Consider the following 20,837-nt stretch of genomic DNA (forward strand, 5'->3'; position numbering starts at 1 on the left):
AAAGCTTTACAGGATAAAACATAAAAAATTCTTGAAACTAAAATTTTATTGTGGGGAGACCCCCAGACTTTGTGTCTTTTGAAATTCTAGTAGTACTAGATATTTTGGGTGGGTGAGACCCAGGAGTTCCTATTGTTGAGGTATTATGAAAAATTGTCTTTTGAGCCTGCAGTTCTACCATGCGACCACTGTATGGAGTGGGTGTAAAGTCAGAGACCTGGTTTACATTGTGGGATATGGGGATGTGTTAGGTGAAGTTTGGCAAGGCGCTTGGTCGTGGGTTTCTCCTTAAGAAGATGGGATGATCTTAATTGGTATCCTGGGAAGGTATAAATTCAGGGGGAGAGGGGGAGGTTTGTGGGAGTGGTCCTTTCCAGTTTGGAGCTGGAAGAGAGGGATCTCCAGGATGTAGTCATTCTGAAGAAGCTAGCCCATGGACTACTGGGACCCAAGATCTTTCCAGTACAGAATGGGCAATGCAAAGATTTTTTCTCTTTAGGGAGAATGCCTGAAGTCATGGAGTAGAGAGGTGGTGATTCCTCCCCCTGGAGAACAGACAGGGAAGTAAAGTGGAAAGAGAAGCTGTTCATCCCCCAGATGAAGAGTCTGTGGAATGGAGAAGGGGCAATCCAAAATGATGGAGGGCCCCATGGAGAGCTGGGATCTGAAGGAGATCAGAGAGTCCTGTACAAGGATGGAAGGTTGTGGATCACGATGGTTAAGGGGTTGTGAGTAGCTCATGAGTTGAGTGCGAGTGGCCTCAGGAAGTAACATAACATAAGAACATGCCATACTGGGTCAGACCAAGGATCCATCAAGCCCAGTATCTTGTTTCCAACAGTGGCCAATCCAAGTCACATGTACCTGGCAAATACCGAAACATTAAATAAATCTCAAGCTACTATTGCTTATAAATTAATAGCAGTTTATGGATTTTTTCTTCTAGGAACTTATCCAAACCTTTTTTAAACCCAGTTACACTAAATACTGTAACCACATCCTCTGGCAATGAATTCCAGAGCTTAACTATGTGCTGAGTGAACAAGAATTTTCTTCGATTTGTTTTAAATGAACTACTTGCTAACTTCATGGAGTGCCCCCTAGTCCTCCTATGATCTAAGAGAGTAAAGAACAGATTTACATTAACTTGTTCAAGTCATTTCATGATTTTGCAGAGTTCTATCATTTCACCCCTCAGTCGTCTCTTCACCAAACTGAACAGCCCTAACTTCCTTAGCCTTTCCTCATAGGGCAGCCATTCCATGCCACTTATCATTTTGGTCACCCTTGCCTGCACTTTCTTCAGTGCAACTATTTCTCTTTTGAGATGCAGGAACAAGAATTGCACACAGTATTCAAAATGCGGTCTCACCATGGAGCGATACAGAGGCATTATGACATCCATCATTTTATTTTCAATTCCCTTCCTAATAAGTCCTAACATTGTTTGCTTTTTCGATCGCCCCAGCACACGGAGCCAACAATGTCAATGTATTATCCACTATGATGCCTAGATCTCTTTCCTGGGTGGTAACTCCTAATATGGAACCTAACATTGTGTAACTACAGCAAAGGTTATTTTTCCTTATAGGCATCACTTTTCATTTGTCCACATTAGGCTTCCAAATGGCAAATGAAATTTAATCTTCCAGTCTCGCAAGGTCCTCCTGCAATTTATCACAGTCCGCTTGAGATTTAACTACTGTGCATAATTTTGTGTCATCCGCAAATTTGATCACCTCACTCTTTGTACCCCTTTCCAGATCATTTATAAATATATTAAAAACCACTGGTCCCAAGTACAGATCCCTGAGGCACTCCATTGTTCACCTTTTTCCACTGTGTAAGCAGACCTTTTAATCCTACTCTGTTTCCTGACTTTTAACCAGCTTGCAATCCACCAAAGGACATTGCCTCCTATCCCATGGCATTTTAGTTTTCTTAGAAGCCTCTCATGCTGGACTTTGTCGAACGCCTTCTGAAAATCCAAATATACCACATCTCCTGGTTCACCTTTGTCCACGTTTGTTCACTCCTTCAAAAAAAATGTAGGAGATTTGTGAAGTAAGACTTCCCTTGGGTAAATCCATTCTGGCTGTGTCCCATTAAACCATGTCTATCATTTGTAATAAAACCTAACATGAAAAAAGGACAAAGTACAATCTTCTGAAGTAAAAATATCACAACATGTATACTATATTTGCATGCGACAAGTGAGGTAATCAAATTTGCAGATGATACAAAATTGTTCAGAGTAGTTAAATCACAAGCAGATTGTGATAAATTGCAGGAAGACTTTCTGAGACTGGAAAATTGGGCATCCAAATGGCAGATGAAATTTGTGATGCATATAGGGAAAAATAACCCATGCTATAGTTACAAAATGTTAGGTTCCATATTAGGAGTTACCGCCCAAGAAAGAGATCTAGGCGTCATAGTGGATAACACTTTGAAATCATCGGTTCAGTGTGCTGCGGCAATCAAAAAAGCAAACAGAATGTTGGGAATTATTAGAAAGGGAATGGTGAATAAAACGGAAAATGTCATAATGCCTCTGTATCGCTCCATGGTGAGACTGCACCTTGAATACTGTGTACAATTCTGGTCGCCGCATCTCAAAAAAGATATAGTTGCGATGGAGAACATACAGAGAAGGGCGACCAAAATGATAAAGGGAATAGAACAGCTCCCCTATGAGGAAAGACTAAAGAGGTTAGGACTTTTCAGCTTGGAGAAGAGATGGCTGAGGGGAGATATGATAAAGGTGTTTAAAATCATGAGATGTCTAGAACAGGTTAATGTAAATCAGTTATTTACTCTTTCAGATAATAGAAAGACTAGGGGGCACTCCATGAAGTTAACATGTGGCACATTTAAAACTAATCGGAGAAAGTTCTTTTTCACTCAACGTACAATTAAACTCTGGAATTTGTTGCCAGAGGTAGTGGTTAGTGCAATTAGTGTAGCTGTGTTTAAAAAAGGATTGGATAAGTTCTTGGAGGAGAAGTCCATTACCTGCTATTAATTAAGTTGACTTAGAAAATAGCTACTGCTATTACTAGTAACAGTAGCATGGAATAGACTTATTTTTTGGGTACTTGCCAGGTTCTTACAGCCTGGATTGGCCACTGTTGGAAACAGGATGCTGGGCTTGATGGACCCTTGGTCTGACCCAGTATGGCATCTTATGCATTGCTGTGGTGCCAACCAGAAAACTCTGAAAAAAATTTAAAAGAGACTTGGAACTCAAATGGTATTAGGCCTTTTTTAATGCATAGTGAGTGTGGGCTTAGCCCATAGAAAGCCATGAGTAAAATAAATTACAATTACCGTATAATAAGTCTCCCATCTAAAAACAGCACTAACTGCTAGCAGTCAAACAGTAACAACCCCATTTATGAAAAGGCAACACTGCAAGCACTAAATTATCAATACACTTCCTATTAAGAAAATAGATCAAGCCAAGCTACTATAGATCCCTACACAGCAACACCTTTACAGAATACTTCACCTCAGTCTGAGACAAGCAGAACACAGACAGACCCTCACCAAATACATAATAAAAAGAGATCATAAAGTATAAACCCCCTGTACAGCTGACTTTTCTCAGCCTTTCTGATTTTAGTATTTACTTTTTAGAAATATTTATTGTATATTTTAGTTTAATGTTTTCTTAATTTGACTATGTAACTGATTATTTATCTTTTAACTGTTATATATTTTATGATATTGTAAACCGATGTGATGTTCCCTATGAACTTCGGTATATAAAAGCAAATAAATAAATAAACTGAAAAAAACTGAACTGGAAACAGCAACAAGCTAGACATCGTATACAAAAACCAGAAACATTACTATTCCTCATAAAACATCAAAAAATAAAATGTGGGAGGAGCCTGGGGAGAGAAGCGTCTCTTTGGAGAGGCAGGCTTGAGGACTGCATCAGGGCTCCATTGCCTGAGCCCAGGAAGAATGCTGGTCCCGCCCTTGTGCTGACCCCGGTGACATCATCAACCGGGGGCCCAACTACCAGGTTAAATTTGGAGAAGTGCGGTGCGCAGCCGCCGGCGCACAGCCAAAGCCGCGCGCCCCTCCTTAAGATTTTTCTTTTTTTTCTGTTTCCTACAAATATATGGGTAGGAAAAGAAAAACAAAAGTTTGGACTCCATCTACAGCCGTGACAGCAACAAGGGGACATATGGACTCTCATGTGGCCAGGAGGGTAAGTCAATCAACCAGAAATTCTATACCTGAGATTTCCTTCTCGTCTGGATCCCCAGATAGTCCCAGCCATTTGTAGTCACCTCGAGACCAGATGGAAGCACCCGGAGCTATCTCCCAAGATATGAATATATAATGTCCAATTTAATTGGGAATATGGAGAATGTAGGGTTACAGGCAGGTACTGGCTCTTTAGATTTACAAGAACCATCTTTAGAAGTAAATTTGAATCCAGAACCCGGTGACCCTCAGAATATAACATTGGGGGATGTGTGGAGGGTACTTGTTAATATGCAAAAAACTTTGAATAATTCTATTGCTCAGAACAGTAAGACCACTGTTGAATTTAAGAATGTGATTGAGAAGCATGAAACTTGCTTAATTCAATTAGAGGAGTCTTGTAAGTCAGTGAATGTTCAATTGTCTTACATTACAGTTAGTTAATAATTCCTTTATAAAGGATAGCTTGATATTACACAGACAAATGGAGAAACTAAAGAATGAAAATCGAGTAAGAAATCTTAGATTTTTAAATTTTCCTGTGTCTAGATTATCAGCTTATGAGCTGCTCAAAAATATCTTGTGGAAATTCTAATTGAGGAAAAGAGTATATCCAAAATTTATTATATACCCAAAACCAGATTAAGGTCTCAAGAAGGGGGGAAGAAATGGATTTAGTCCAACAGGAATCTCCTAATTTGACTTCATTTTTAGAATCATCAATAGGATGATATTCCTTTAAGAGCAACAATTTTGGTTTCGTTCTGCAGTGAAAGAGATAAAAATCTGATACTGCAGAAATAGCGTCACCCTGTCAATGGAATCTTATTCCTTTGGATTTAAGATCTCTTGCAGATGTCAAGAAATTTAAAACATCTTTTAAAGAATTTTTGCTTGCCCGTGCGTTTAATGTCTAAAGTTGCGGAGAGAAGTTTTGTTACATGACAGCTGATGATTCAGTAATTGGTCTTATTTATGTTGTTATGATGTGTATTATTATTGTTATGATTCATGATTTTTGGTTTCTGTGAAACCATGTGTTTGTAATGATTTGATTTTATGTATGTAATTATGTTATTTATTTATTTAGGGTTTTTATATACCGACATTCTCGATATACATATCAAATCAAGTCGGTTTCCATATAACAAAACTGTCGCCGGTAAGGCGTTACATTGAACAAAAGACAAAGTATTGAACAGAGATGTTCATCGCCTAGGCCTTTTTGTGTTAGGCGTTTAATAAATTCTCTTAAATGAAATACTTTAAAAATAAAGATTTCCTTTTCTGTGGACAAAAAATCCAATTATTTCCAGATGTATCTCATACTACTCAATTGAGGAGAAAACAATTCCTTCTATTGAAACCTAGGGTTTTGTCTCTTGGTGCAAGTTTCTTTTTAAAATTTACTTGTAGATGTTTAATCATTTACCAGAAGAATAAGTTTATCTTTCAGGAACCTCCCCATGTTTAACTGCTTAGAAAAAGAATATTCTCCTTTTTTGTAATTTCATTACAATTTTCCTTTGCCATAAAATGGTATTTCATGATGGGGACTAGAGTTTTGGTGTATATTGAAGGTTATAATATTTTACTTTATTGTTAATGCTGCACTTAAAACATTTTCTTGATTTTTTGCAAAAATAATTTGTTTACAATCCTAATAAAATATAAATAAATAAATAAAATGTACCGGTAATAGTAAAACTGTACTTTAAGAAATAAATATTTAAAAGCAACTGATGAATAACCAATAAATAAAAACTCAAATTTAAAAAAAAGTTATGTTTTTAAATTGTTTTGTCTGGGGGACATATTAACTAATACCCAATAATTAAAATTAGTAAGGATAAAAATATCCCATGTTCTCCATACCTGGGAATGTTTGATTTCCAGTCATCCTAAGATTGTCGTGGATTAGCAGGAGAAAGAAGATGTACAAGCTTTCACTTTCCTCACACACATACATAGACAAGCTCCCTCTCTCTCTCTCTTTCACACACAAGCAGGTTTCTTCTTACTCCCACTCTCTCTCAGACACACAAAGCAGACTCCTCCTCTCTCTTTCTCACATACACAAAGCAGGCTCCTTCTCTCTCTCTTTCTCACACACACACAAAAGCAGGCTCCTTCTCTCTCACACACATACAGTACAGACAAACAGGCTCCTCTCTCATAAACAGGTACACACAAGCAGGTTCCTTATCTTTCTCTCTCACACAGGTTTCTTCTTGCTTTCACACACACATACAGGCAAGTAGGTTCCTTCTCACACACACACACGAGCAGGTTCCTTCTTACTCTCACACATACATACACACACACACACACACACACACACAAAAGCAGGTTCCTTCTCACATACACACACAGCCTCGTTTTTTATTCAGCCACTGCTGGCCTCTCTGTTTATTTTTTGGTGCCGCCGACCTTGGCTTTGGCAGCTGGCAGCTTCTCATTTTGTTTTTGGCCACTGCCGGCTTGGGCTTCGACAGTGGCCGCACAGCCTGCAGCTTCTCATTTTCTGACTATTTTAGCGCCTTCTTGGAAGCAAGGTGAGGCGGCCACCTGGTGTTTAGGAGGCACTTTTTGCTGCTTCAAAATGTTGCCGCCTGAGGCAACCGCCTAACCCTGCCTCATTATAGATCCACCCCTGGACTTTCTTACTTAGAGTTTGTCAAACTTTACGAGAAAATATGGGGTTGCTATTGGAAAAGATATCGGGATGTGCTTTATTGATCAATGGAGTTGATCTAGTCAAGTAAATGCTCCTGTGTTTACCTGCATAGTATTTTCTTTTAATGTAATTTTATTGTTTATGATTCTGTATTAAAAAAAAAGTTTTAAAAAATCAAGTGTAAGCACATTGAACATTTTAGTATATTGCAAATTGCTAATTTTGTGATTTTTATGGCGGGATACTGCAAGTAAAATTAGCCAGAACAAGTAAACCAGATTAAAGAAAATGCTGCCATGTGCGATGCCCAGGTCTGAGAACAATGGCCACAAAAGCTTTTGGTTTTCATGGGAGAAATTAGGACAATGCAGACTTCGTTCTCCAGTGCTACCTACAGATTGACTCCTTATAAAGCTGTAAGTTTCTGAAGGAGCTGCAGGAAGAGTGGCGCTTGAGCTAAGGCTGCATGGGAGGCCTTGTTCTTATACCTGCAGTCAGAACAAGATGGAGGTAAAATCCCTATAGCAGGACTGGTGCCTCAGTTTTGGTCCTCCGATACTCTTCTCTCTCTCAAGGTAGAATCAAAGTTGGAAAAAGTGTCAGTTAAGTCTTGATTATAAAGAATATGGAGGCGCCAGATGGGAAAAGATGTTTGTGGTTCTGACACTTACTAACAATCATGGTACTTTTTTGGTAAATGATCCTTTTTGAGAGTGAACTATATATAGTACAAGCTATTCATGAGATGTTTCCTCAGTTACCACTGTGCCTAAAGGGCATAAGTGTATGTATGAATATTATTGAAAAAAAGAAAAAAACCATGAACATTTAAGTGAGGTGCTATAGTTGTGAAAGAGATCTGATGCATCTTTTGCAGGAAAGAGCGTTCTGCTATTGACACTTCTTCTGGAAATGAAGGGCACACAGCAGCAGTCATTACCATCAGTGTTCACACTCTTAACAAATGGTCTAAAAGCCAGCTAGTGTAACCAACTCTGAATCTGCTATTTTTGGTTAAATAGAAAGATCTAACATGTTTTTCTCTCATTTTAGGGAGTGCAAATCATTGTCTTCCCTGAAGATGGCATCCATGGTTTCAACTACACCAGAGAATCCATTTACCCCTTCCTCGACTTCATTCCTTCTCTTCACCCTGTGCAGTGGAATCCATGCCTGGAGCCATGCCTTTTCAATGACACCGAGGTAGGAAGTCCCAGAAGTACTCTAGTTATACTACACGCTATGGGTTAATTCACATAAAGAACAAATAAAAGTGTGTATTGACCTCCAGGTGTAAAAGCATACATTCCCTGTACATTCCCAGATCAGTCCAGGCTCCTGGGTTTTGCCTCCCTTCCAGCAGATGGAGACAGAGACATTTTCATAGCCACTGGCACATAACCTGGCCATAGCACCTATAGCCCTTCAATATTTCTCTGTCTCCAGCAGATGGAGGAGGTGCAAAACTTGCAGTTCTGAACCTTAAAAAAAAAATAGGAAGAGAAAGTTCAGGCAGACTTTTCTTCAGAAGGAGTTCCTCTCCCAGGAGGTTGGGAGGTCCTGGTGGAACCATCCCTCCCGGTTGTAAAGACAGAAGAGCAGGGGTTGGGGACTCCAACTTGCTCTTTGGACCATATTGGAGGTGAAAGCTGGTGGTTCAGTTCCCTCACCTTGTGGAGCTCTGGGAGAAGTCTTGGCCGTTCTTCAGATAAGACTGTTCCCTTTCTATTTTTCTTGTAGTTTATAAAGTTAGTAAAAAAAAAAAAAAAAAAGAAAAGGGAAGAAAAGCAAAGAAGGCAGCGATCAGCCTTTCTCTGTTCTCCCTGGTGTCGGTGGTGCAGGGAGGCAGCTTGGGGAGGGGGGGGGGGTAGATTTGTTTTTCTCTCCAGCTCTCCCTGTGGTCTTTTGTTCCGCCACTTGGGTGTTTACTGCGTGGTCAACGCGGCATTTAGCTAGGCCAAAGGAGGTCTGTTGCACCGAGTGTGGAGAGAGCTCCACCACCCTCTCCCATGCAGGCCGCTGTTCCTGGTGCCTCCCTGGAGGGGAGGGCACATCGGGAGGGGGCTGTGGTGGCATCTTCTTTGCAGCACCGGTCTGGGGGCCGAAAACTGTATTGCATAGGACTGATGATCCGTTCCTGCTAAGCGCGGGAATGACGGCCATTTTGCAGACCTTCACATCGAACTGAGCCCTGGGGGGGCCCGCGCCATATCCTCTGGCAACTAATTCCAGAGTTTAATTATGGACTGAATAAAAAAATATTTTCTCCTATTTGTCTTAAATGTATCATCTGGTAATTTCATTGCATTTCCCTTAATCTTTGTACTTTTTTTTTTTTAATATATTTTTATTAGGAACCAAGGAAGTAGAATTTGAACAGGCATTTAACGAAACAATGGAAGTCAGTAGCTAATCATGAGTCTAGAGAACAAGATATTTATCTCTGCTAGAATACTTGAATTTAGGGGATGAAATTTTTTAGATAGGAATAATGTGATTGAGTGGTCAATTTTTAGGATGCTTTTATTAGTGTATTGTTTTATATTAGTTTTAATCTTATATTAGTTTTAATTTTTAGAATATTTTATGATTGTACTGTAATTATGTTATATTGTAACTATTGATTTTTAGTCATTGTACCGTTAACCGACCTGATATCTAGTGAGGAAGGCCGATATACAAAAATTGTTTAAATAAATAGAATACAACATCAACATTCAAATACAAATACATGTAATGCACAGTTCTTTAATGTTTGTTTTAAAGGCTTCCATCCCACCCCCACCCTCCCTCCCACTTCCCACCCCCGCCCACTGCAAAATCACAATATAAGTCTCTTTGTAAAGTGTACAAGGGGTAAAGAGTTTAATTCTCTGTCCAGGATAAGAAAAGACACCCACAGTGGGAATCCATCAGATCGTGTTCTTCGCAAAAAACTCAGGGAGAGGATTAAGCATACAAAGGGGTGAGATATTTCACTCCTTTTGAAAGAGATCCGTAGTAGGCATACCAGATGTCTTTGAATAGTCTCTTCTTTTTCACGGAAAGGCGTTTATAAAGAGATAGATAGAGTTCCAATAGCATGGAATTCCACATCTCGGTTTTGGGTGGGACTTGTTCAATCCAGCAAATTATAATACATTTTTTTGCTACTAAACACGCCTAAACAGGACAATGCACGACAATAGTGCATTGTCATGATTCAAGCTCATGTCCCCCACATCATTGTGTAATAAACAAAAGGAAACAGTCCAACAAATTTCCATATCAAACAGGTCAGATAGCCAATGGTGTATCTCTTCCCAAAACCCTTGGATGAAAGAACATTCCCAAAGGCAATGCATAAGTGTGGCACCAGCCATACCACATTTCAGGCAAGCATCTGTGGGAACAATACGCATGAGATGAGCCCTTGCCTGGGAAATAATAGTTCTGTGAAAAATACGTTGTTGGAGTTCCCTGTAAGTAACGTTATTCGTCAGTTTTGGGATGGCCAAGTAGCAAGAATCGAGCATGCGCTCAGTGAGCTCCTCTCTACAATCCCTAGACCATTTACTCCCCAAGCTGATGTATATGGAGTGCGGGATCACAGTCATATAAAATTTGTATAGGTACGATAGGGTACCCTTATTGGCCTCCAGAACAGTAAATAAGGCTTGGCTAGTACAATTATCAAGCACACCACTGGTTTTTTTAAGCAAGCTATTACAGATATCCCGTATATAACCTTACAAAAGAAATTGGGAGGGTGTAAATCCCAAACATGCTTGACACTGTGCAAAAGTATACACCTTATTTGTTTGCAAATCAATTACATCTTTCAATTTCCAATTTGAAGAAACATTTAGAGTATGATGTTTGGGTAACACTTCCAAGGAGGCCAGAGATGCCCCCCTCAATGGGAAATACATCGACAAGCAGACACGCAACTGCAGAGTCTTTCTAGTAAGGGCCCACACTTTCCTCACAGATCGTATTAAAGTATATTGCATGTGCCGGGGTAGTAAGTCTCGGGCCGGAACATGGAGTATGAGACATGGGTCTACAGGAGCACAGAAGTTAGCAATCAAATCCCCATCAGTATACATAGAGGTATGGTTACACCAGTCCCCCAGAAAACGTAAGTTAGCTGCCCAGATGTAAACCCGAAAATCTGGGAACCCATAACCTCCCTGAGCTTTGGGGGCACATAAGGTGGCCAGGGAGAGCCGAGCCCTCTTTCCTTGCCATAAAAAATCCCTAAGGACCTTTTGCAAACAAATCCTATCCTTCGCTTTCCAGAAATAAGGGACCATTAGGAAAAAGTAGATGAGCTTGGGGGCAATGACCATTTTTACCACTGCTATCCGGCCCTGCAGAGAGAGTGGAAGAGACCTCCAACTATGGAGTTGCCGTCTGACTTTCTCCAAAAGTGGGGGTATGTTTAGTCTATACCATTGAGTAGGTTGTCTATGAATCCTGATCCCCAAATATTTAAGTGAATCGTTCACCCATCTAACAGGAAAGTCTGGCCAAGTGTTGTGCAGTGTACCCAAAAGATCTAAAGCCTCTGTTTTATCCAAGTTAAGTTTAAAACCTGATACCTGTTAATATTGGCAGAAGATATGAATAGCTGTAGGGAGCGACCTCCTAGCCTCTGTCAACAACAACAGAATGACATCAGCAAACGCAGAGCCAGGAACTGCTGATTCCCTACAGATACGCCCGTCACATTAGGGTCCAGCCAAAGCTTGTGTACCAAAGGTTCTACCATGAGAATAAATAATAGGGGTGATAGGGGGCACCCTTGCCGAGTACCCCAGGCCAACTGAAATTCAGTAGATAAGATACCATTGACCATAATGCGCGCTGTGGGATTGGAATATAATAAAATTATATAGTCATAGATCTTTCCCACAAACCCCCATCTTATGCAGCACCGTCTTGAGAAAGGGCCACGCTACCCGGTCGAACGCTTTTTCCGCGTCACATGAGACCAATAAGGGTTGTGGAAGGTGATTTATATAGCACTCCTCCATAGCCGTTAAGACCTTATGAATGTTCACGGTGGACCTACATCCATTGACAAAACCAACTTGGCCTGTACCCACTAACAGAGGCATAATTGTTTTTAGCCTGTTAGCCAGAATTTTAGCATTCAGTTTAATGTCCAAATTTAGAAGCAAAATTGGTCGATAGGAGGAAGGTAAGGTAAGGTCCCGACCTGGTTTAGGTAACACAACTATCGTGGCAGCCCGCATGGTAGGTGGCATGACCCCCATCCCCCAAGATGCGTTCAAAGAGAGATGTCATGAGTGGAGCAATCTCAGAACTGAGGGGACATGTAAAATAGTGCGGTTAACCCGTCTGGCCCTGGGGCTTTATTGTCAGACAGTGTAGCAATTGCCTCCACGACTTCCACCACCTGAATGTCTTGATTAAGTGAGATTTTTTGGGCCTGAGAAAGAGCAGGTAAAGGAATAGCTTCCAAAAATTGCTCTATGTCTGACCCCTTCACTATGTCCTCAGAGTAAAGTTGGTGATAATAGTCCACAAAAACCTGTGCGATATCTTGGGAAGTCGTTTTTATCTGTCCAGCTGGAGACTTGATATTCGGGATAAATTTAAGGAGTCTTGCGCTTTCAATAAGTTTCCCAGCCTTGTTCCCATAGTGGAATAGTGTAAATTGACGATATCTTAACGAGTGAGCTGCTCTGTCATGTAATAAAGTATTCAAAGCCGTTTTTGTGCCACTTTAAATTGAGATTTAGCCTCCTCATTTCCCCTTTGGTTCAATGTACATTTCAAATTAGTCATGGATTTTTCGAGGGCAATATTATCCGCATCTAGTTTTTTCCTTTTATATGTAACATAACTAATGATATCACCCCTTAAAACAGCTTTTGCTGTTTCCCAAAGTAAAACCGGTTGTTGTAGACAGGGAGAATTAAAGGTAATAAACTCTTGCCATTTTGTATGTAAGTATTTGGGGAATTCTGGATCTCTTAACAAATGACCTGATAGTCTCCATTGAACAGTACCATAAGCCAAGTCCCCCGTGACCGGGCAATGATCAGAAATCACTAAATTTTGTATAGAAGCCCTAGTAAATCTAGAAAAAATAGACTCCGATATCAACAGGTAGTCAATTCTTGTTCGTGTTGGGTGGGCTTTGGCTATGTGAGTGAACTCCGTTTCTCCCGGGTGGAGAGTTCTCCAAAGGTCCAGGAGTTTCAGATGTTGACATAGAAAAAGTGGGCCTTTACGCCTACTACTAGAATGGTGAGGCCGGGGGCAGGGGGGGCTGCCTGTCCAAGACTGGATCCACGACAAAATTTAAATCCCCACCCAGGATAATCGGAAAATCCCCTAAAAGCGCTAGTTCCACAACCAGTTTCACAAAAAAGAATGGTCATATGAGTTAGGTGCATAGACTGAGGCCAAAATAACATTTGACCCCATCAAGGCGCCTGACACAGCTACATATCGACCCTCTGGATCCATTACAGACTTTGAAGCTTGAAAGGGAACCGAATTATGTAATAATATAGCTATGCCCCTGCTCTTGGAGGAACCTGCTGCCTGAAAAATTTGGGAGATCCCCTGCTTCTTCAATTTCAACGCCTTACGTTCGAATAAATGGGTTTCCTGTAAGAAAATAATTTTAGCTTGCAATCTTTTTAGTCTGGCCAACACTTTTTCCCGCTTCACTGGAGTGCCCAGCCCCACAACATTCCATGTCACAGTCGTGGCATTGAGGTAATACGAAAAGAAATGGCGCCGGTCCTGCCACTGTGAATCGGCCCCTTGCTGGCCACTCCAGTTCCCAGAACACTACCGGGGATATAATAAGAAATATCCCACTCAAGCCCGCTTTGAAAACACTATATCCATGAACTACTCTGATCACTTTTACCCTTGCACACACTCTCTCATCCCTACTTCCCCCCTGCACCATCCCCCACCTCATTCGCCCTGTACAGCGAAATTGGTGCCCCCCCCGCCCCAGGTAAACCATTGTCACACCGTCCCTCCAGTGGGGACATGGATCACTGCGGTAGGAGATGAGCTCGTCCCCCACCCTCCTCTATGTAAGATCTAGGCACCACTACTTATTAAACAAAAACAATGCGATCCCAAGCAAAGTAGTCTGAACCCGTAAAACAGAGATTGTGAGAAAAGTCAAGTTCGCCATCTGCCTTTTCACATCAGAGACAGTCTCACAAAATTATTAGAACAAAGAAACGCAAAGTAAAAATTATAGCATTCGCATGTACAGAAGAAATTATCTTCATTCTCTATTCAAACAGCCTCCACTGTGTGAGCCATAATAACTATATAGGAAAGACAAACCGGTCAATTCACGCCTGAGGCTCTTCAAGTAGGTGATTTTGTATTCTCTCGAGGTAGTCCAGCCAAGAATTCTTTTGCTCCCACGGGATGTTCAAAGACATGAGTTGCGCCTTGGTGAGTAATTCGAAGTTTGGCCAGGTACATAAGAGCAAAACGAATACCCCTAGACACCAAGTCTGTGCACACTGGAGAAAACTCCTTACACAAGAGGGAAACACGTGATGAAAAATCCTGAAAAATCAAAACTTATTTGTTTTTGAATTGAATGCCCCGATTCTTCCGATAAAATTGCAGGATTTGCATCTTGACCCCATAGTTCAGGAAGCGAGCTATGATGACTCACGGCCGCTGGGAGCCGGGGCCCTCTGCTCTCCTACCTATGTGATGTGCACGCTCGATCAGGCCCTTTGCACCCGCCAGAGAAGAGATGTGTGCCTTCAGCCATGTTCCCAACGTGCCAGTGATTCTGCAAGACCCACAAATCTCCAGGTCATCAAGTTTTCATCACGGGCTTCGGCCGCTTTCTTGAGGGCCTCCATTATTCTTTCCAGCACGCCCACGTCGTCTTCTAAAAGCGCTATGCGGCCTTCGGCCTGCTCGATTCTGTTATCCATGTCGCCCAGGGCGAATTGGACCTCCGCTATCTGTTCGGATATTTGGTGTAGTCTCGTATCTAAGGCGCTGACAATTGCCTGGGAAATCTTCTCTTCCAGAGAGTCCTCTGAAGATGGCTGGGGAGAAGCAGGCGTGGTGGCCATCTTGGGTTCAGTTCCCTTCGGTTTCTCCCGCTCCTTGCGAATAAGTCTAGAAGCCATAAATGTCCGTATTATTTCCTTCCGACCGGTCAAAAATTTCAGAGCTATGCTGCTGACCACCAGGGAGCCAATTTGTGGCCGCAGGAGACTGCAATTTCACTTTGCCAAGGTGTACGAGGTGGATGGGGCACGGAGCTCGATACACACGCAGCCTATCGAGCCCACCGCATCACGTGATCTCTCATCTTTGTACTTTTTGAAAGTGTTTATCTGTTTCGCTCCACTCATTATTTTATAGACTTCTATAATATCTCTCTTCAGCTGTCTCTTCCCCAAGCTGTAGAGCTCTAAACTCTTTAGCCTTTACTCACAGGGGAATCATTCTATTCCCTTTATCATTTTGGTCACTGTTCTCTGTACATTTTCTAATTCCACTATATCTTTTCTGAGATGTGGTGACCAGAATTGCACACAGTACTCAAGCTGCAGTCTTACCATGGAGCAATACAGATATTCTCTGTTTTATTATTCATTCTTTTCCTTATAATTCCTAGCATTCTATTTGCTTTCTTGGCCATTGCTACAACCTGAGCAGAGGATTTCAACATATTATCCACAGTGATGCCTAGATCCTTTTCCTGGGTGATGACTTCTAATGTGGAAACTTGCGTTGTATGACTATAATTGGGTATCATCTGCCATTTGGATGCCCAGTCTTGCAAGGTCCTCTTGCTATTTATCACAATCCTCTTGTGATTTAACAACTTTGTATAATTATTATATCAGCAGCAAATTTGTTCACCTCACTCGGGTTGCGCGCACAAATCTACGCCCGCACGTAGGTACTAAAATCTGGCCTCTAGTGTATAGTATGCAGTTCTGATCACCTCATTTCAAAAAAGACATGTCAGAATTAGAAAAGGTGCAGAGAAGGGCAACCAAAATGATAACGGGGATGGAACTGCTTCCTATGATAACAGGCTATGCAGGCTAGGGCTCTTTAGATTGAAAAAGAGATGACTGAGAGAAGAGGACATTATAGACGTTTATAAAATCATGAGTGGAACAAATAAAGGACAATTGCCCTTTCAAATAACACTAAAACAAGGGGACACTCCATAAAACTAACAACCATCAAATTTGAAACAAAGCAGAAAAAGTATTTTTTCACTGAAAGCTAGATTTTAAAAGATGCACATGCTCATGCTGATTTTATAACGTGCACCTCTCCGTGTGTGTGTTATAAAATCCAATGCCCCCAAGCACATGCACGCCTGATTTTGTACCTGCATGGATGCCCACTCGTGCGCGTAAGAGGGGGGTGGAATTTTTAAAGCACGCACGGCAACGCAATCGGGCTTTTGCCCAGCTCCCTGTCCTCTTAACTAACCTATTTTTTTGTTTGTTTTAAAACTTACTCACTCTGCTGAGCTGCAGTAAGTTCCGGGCGCTTCCCTGCTCCTTTTGCTTCCAGCTGGTCTTCGGCACATTCAAGGAGATACACGCGTGGCCGTGGCCCTTTAAAAATCCCCACAGCGCGCACACGACCCAGACATGCACATATCTACTTGTTTTTATGTGCACCAGTGTTTGAAAATCTAGCTATTAGTGTACAATTAAGCTAGGGAATCTGTTGCCAGAGGATGTGTTCAAGGTAACTAGAATAGAGGGGTTTAAAAAAGATTTGGTCAAGTTCCTGGAGAAAAAGTCCATAAAACATTATTAACCAGATATAGAAACATAGAAATGACGGCAGAAGAAGACCAAACGGCCCATCCAGTCTGCCCAGCAAGCTTTCACACTTTTTCTTTTCTCTCACATACTTATGTTTCTCTTGGCTCTTAGTAACTTTTTTTATTCTATTTCCCTTCCACCCCCGCCATTAATGTAGAGAGCAGTGTTGGAACTGCATCTAAGAGAAATAGCTTAATTAGTTAGGGGTATTAACCACCGCAATAAGCAAGCTACACCCATGCTTATCTGTTTATCCAGACTATGTAATTCAGTCCTTGTTGATTGTTGCCTGAATATAGATCCACCTTTATTCATTCCCCCCTGCCGTTGAAGCAGAGAGCCATGCTGGCATTGCATTGAAAGTGAAGTATCAGTCTTGCTCCCCTGCCATTGAAGCAGAGCTATGCTGGATATGCGTGAAGTGTCAAACTTCCTCCCCTGCCATTGAAGCAGAGAGCTATGCTGGCTTTGCATTTAAAGTGAAGTATCAGTCTTGCTCCCCTGCCGTTGAAGCAGAGAGTTATGCTGGATATGCGTGAAGTGTCAGACTTTCTCCCCTGCCGTTGAAGCAGAGAGCTATGCTGGATATGCATTGAAAGTGAAGTATCAGCTTATTTGGATTGGGGTAGCAACCGCCGTAACAGGCAAGCTACTCCCTGCTTTTTTGTGAATGCAAATCCTTTTTTCCACATTTCCTCATTGCCGCTGAAGCTTAGAGCAATGTTGGAGTCGCATTAACTGTGTGTATGTTTATTGAATAAGGATATTATCACCAGGTAGTAGCCATTGTTCCCGTGAGCCAACCACTCTTCATTCACATCCTCTAGACTTTATGGATCCACAGAGTTTATCCCACGCCCCTTTGAAGTCCTTTACAGTTTTGGTCTTCACCACTTCCTCTGGAAGGTTATTCCAGGCATCCACCACCCTCTCCGTGAAGAAATACTTCCTGACATTAGTTCTGAGTCTTCCTCCCTGGAGTTTTAAATTGTGACCCCTGGTTCTGCTGATTTTTTTCCAACGGAAAAGGTTTGTCGTTATCTTTGTATCAATAAAACCTTTCAAGTATCTGAAAGTCTGTATCATATCACCTCTGCTCCTCCTTTCCTCCAGGGTGTACATATTTAGATTCTTCAATCTCTCCTCATAAGTTATTCGATTAAGACCCATCCACCTTTTTGGTCGCCCTTCTCTGGACCACCTCCATCCTGTCTCTGCCCCTTCAGAGATACGGTCTCCAGAACTGAGCACAGTACTCCAGGTGAGGCCTCACCAAGGACCTGTAGAAGGGGATCATCACTTCCCTTTTCTTACTCAATATTCCTCTCTCTATGCAGCCCAGCATTCTTCTAGCTTCAGCTATCACCTTGTCACATTGTTTCGCCGACTTCAGATCGTTAGACACTATCACCCTAAGGTCTCTCTCCTGCTCCGTGCACATCAGCCCTTCTCTCCCCATCGAATACAGTTCTTCTGGATTTCTACACACCATATGTATGACTCTGCATTTCTTGGCATTGAATCTCACCTGCCATATCTTCGACCACTCTTCCAGCTTCTTTAAATCCCATCTCATTCTCTCCACTCCTTCCGGCATGTCCACTCTGTTGCAGATCTTAGTGTCATCCGCAAACAGACAAACCAGATAGACAAAACAGAGACTAAGGAAAATTATTGCTATCGCTGAGAGTGAGTATGGGATAGCCGAGTAACTTCCAGGCTGGAGACAGAATCATCACAGTACTCCAGCCTTTCATCTTAAAGATTCTAGCTTTATTTACATCAATTAGCATACATAATAGTAGAGTGCTTACCTCCAGCAGAATACTCACAGCTTTACTTTGTGAAAGAGAGGGTTCAGGAGCTGCCTTCTCCTGGAGACTCGGGGGCCTCCTGTTCACAGCTGGAGTCTGTCTCTTATCCTGCCAAGGTGGACCAGGTTAAAGGGAGAAGGGTAGGGCCACTCCTTTACAGTGAATAACAAGAAACAGATCTACCTTTTGGAATCTTCCCAGTACCTTTGATCTGAACTGGCTACTGTCAGAGACAAGATATAGGGCTTGATGGATGTTGGCCTGACCCACCCTGGTATTTTTTTATGTTTTTATGAAAGGGTAAGAAGGAGAAACAGGTCAGAAAGGCATCAGAGAGGGTTGGCGTGGGGCATGAGCTGAAGCTATCAGCACTGTATGTATATCAGTAGCTTCTCAGAGAAAGGATTTGGACAGGAAGGGACAGATGAGGGAGGAAGAGGACAGATGGGAAGCATTTTATGGGAGGGGAGGGAGTGTGGTTAGCATCGGCTAGCAGGTGTGGGCATTGTCAGCACTGGGGGAAGGATGAAGTGGGTCTTATAGCATCTGCACTAGGAAGGGAAAGTATCAGGGAGGGCATGGGTTTTGGCAGTATCAGAGAGGGAGTAGAGGCAGATCAAGATGAGAGGTTGTAGAGAGGACCTCGTTGACACAGACTGGGCAAAGGAGAGCAAGGGTAGTGGCTGTTATGGTGTAGAGGAAGCCTCAAGCCACCATCACATCCATTTTCTCCAGCAGTCTGTCTCAGCCTGCTGTTTGCTCTGCTGACATGCACAGAGGTCCATGTGTGCTCAGTGGCAATAGACTTGTTGACCATGCAAGGCAGCAAAGAAAAATGATAGCTAAAATGAAGTTTTACCAACAACAGGCCAGAAGGCCCAAAAGTAAAGTGAGCCTCTCACCTGACTGCGAAATGATAGGCTCCACGGAAAAGAAGAGACTGAAGGGGACCCCGCATGGATGTTTGATATGCATGGTGAGCAGGCCCAGTGAGGCTCAGTTAAAGTTCTAGAGTCTTTAACAAAAGATTTCCATGCCAGGTTCCACCCGATGATGTCAATCATGTGCTTCAGCTTGCAATATTGCATCATCTATTTTTCAGTTTGCCGTCCTTTAAAGTAAAGAAGTACACGAATCATGTCTAGATACCATTTAGGACCCATGCCTTCCATTAGGAAACTAAGGCATAGCACCATAAAGTCTAGCTGAGGACATCAACATCTGGGAGCAAAAATGAAGAGGCACAGTGAGAAAACTTCCTCCTTTTGTGACCAGACTTCTACCACATCAGGCAGAGCTCTCTGAATTAAGATGAAAAATATTCTCATTTCTAGAAGCCTGTGGAATCAAGCTGTTGGGCTTTTTTTTTTTTTTCATTAGAAATGCCGCCATAATCTCAGAAACGATCAATATTACATCTCCTGCATTTGTATGGAACTATTGTGTCTGTAATTTTATTCCCACAGATAGCTGTCTGGCAGAGATGACCTGGGCCAATTCTTGCTTGCTTCTTCATCTTATTTGTGTTTAGCTTTAATGGTTTTTCTTTTGTGTAAACAAAGGACTAATCAGAGTAACGTCTGAGCTGCTTCTTTGTGTGAATTTATACATTTATTTAATAATATTTAATAATGATTAATTTAATCATCTTCCATTGTAGATATAAAAAGCAATAACAACTGCTGTCATCATCAGTTATTCACATTGGTGTTATCTTGATTAAATGCACAACTTTTATTACCGTGTAATCTAACCTGAAATATAGAATGTTTTAAGCCGATTTCTCTTTTTGGGGGTCATTTTCCAACAGTTTGTGAACATCAGCACATACATGCTTAAGAGAGTATGCACAAAGTTCTGCCTCTATTTTATAACCTGTGTGGCAAGAGCCAAAAAACGTACTTAAAAAAAAAATGTATCTTTGTGCTGATGTGCATGCATGTGTTTTGTATATACGTATACAGTTTTTAATGCAGGGAGCCGAACATTTTCTATGGATATTTTACAAAAGTGCGTGCATAGATATTTTGCAGGCAATAAATTAACATGTGCCCATAATTATCACAGTTTACATGCGGAGGCAGGAATTTTATGAAGTAAGTGTGTACTCTGCTTGAGAAAATACTTGTGCGGGTACTTTTAAACCCCAGCTCACCAACACCTCCACCAGTTCACCTAGACCCTCCAGCACTTCACCCTAACCTCCTTCCACTTAACCCAGACCTCCTACCCGAAGTCTGCATATATAAGACAAGTGTGTTTTCAGCTCTGTAGTCAGCAGGTGAAAAAGCATGCATACAAGTT

The 20,837-nt window shown here is 41.7% G+C and overlaps 1 protein-coding gene across 2 annotated transcripts in view; it reads left to right on the forward strand.

Moving 5' to 3' along the window:
• The window catches only part of BTD (biotinidase), an 85,057-nt gene that overhangs the window by 57,716 nt on the left and 6,504 nt on the right, over positions 1-20,837 (forward strand). Inside the window, exons 1-2 of one of the 2 annotated variants that reach the window (XM_029589214.1) lie at positions 3,473-4,222; positions 7,952-8,101. In XM_029589214.1, coding sequence (XP_029445074.1) covers positions 4,133-4,222; positions 7,952-8,101 — 240 coding nt within the window. In that variant the 5' untranslated portion in view covers positions 3,473-4,132. Of the gene's footprint in view, positions 1-3,472; positions 4,223-7,951; positions 8,102-20,837 lie in introns of those variants that run through there. The other variant, XM_029589213.1, reaches the window with a different exon arrangement.

Source organism: Rhinatrema bivittatum, chromosome 2, assembly GCF_901001135.1.
Source record: "Rhinatrema bivittatum chromosome 2, aRhiBiv1.1, whole genome shotgun sequence".
Classification (NCBI taxonomy): Eukaryota; Metazoa; Chordata; class Amphibia; order Gymnophiona; family Rhinatrematidae; genus Rhinatrema; species Rhinatrema bivittatum.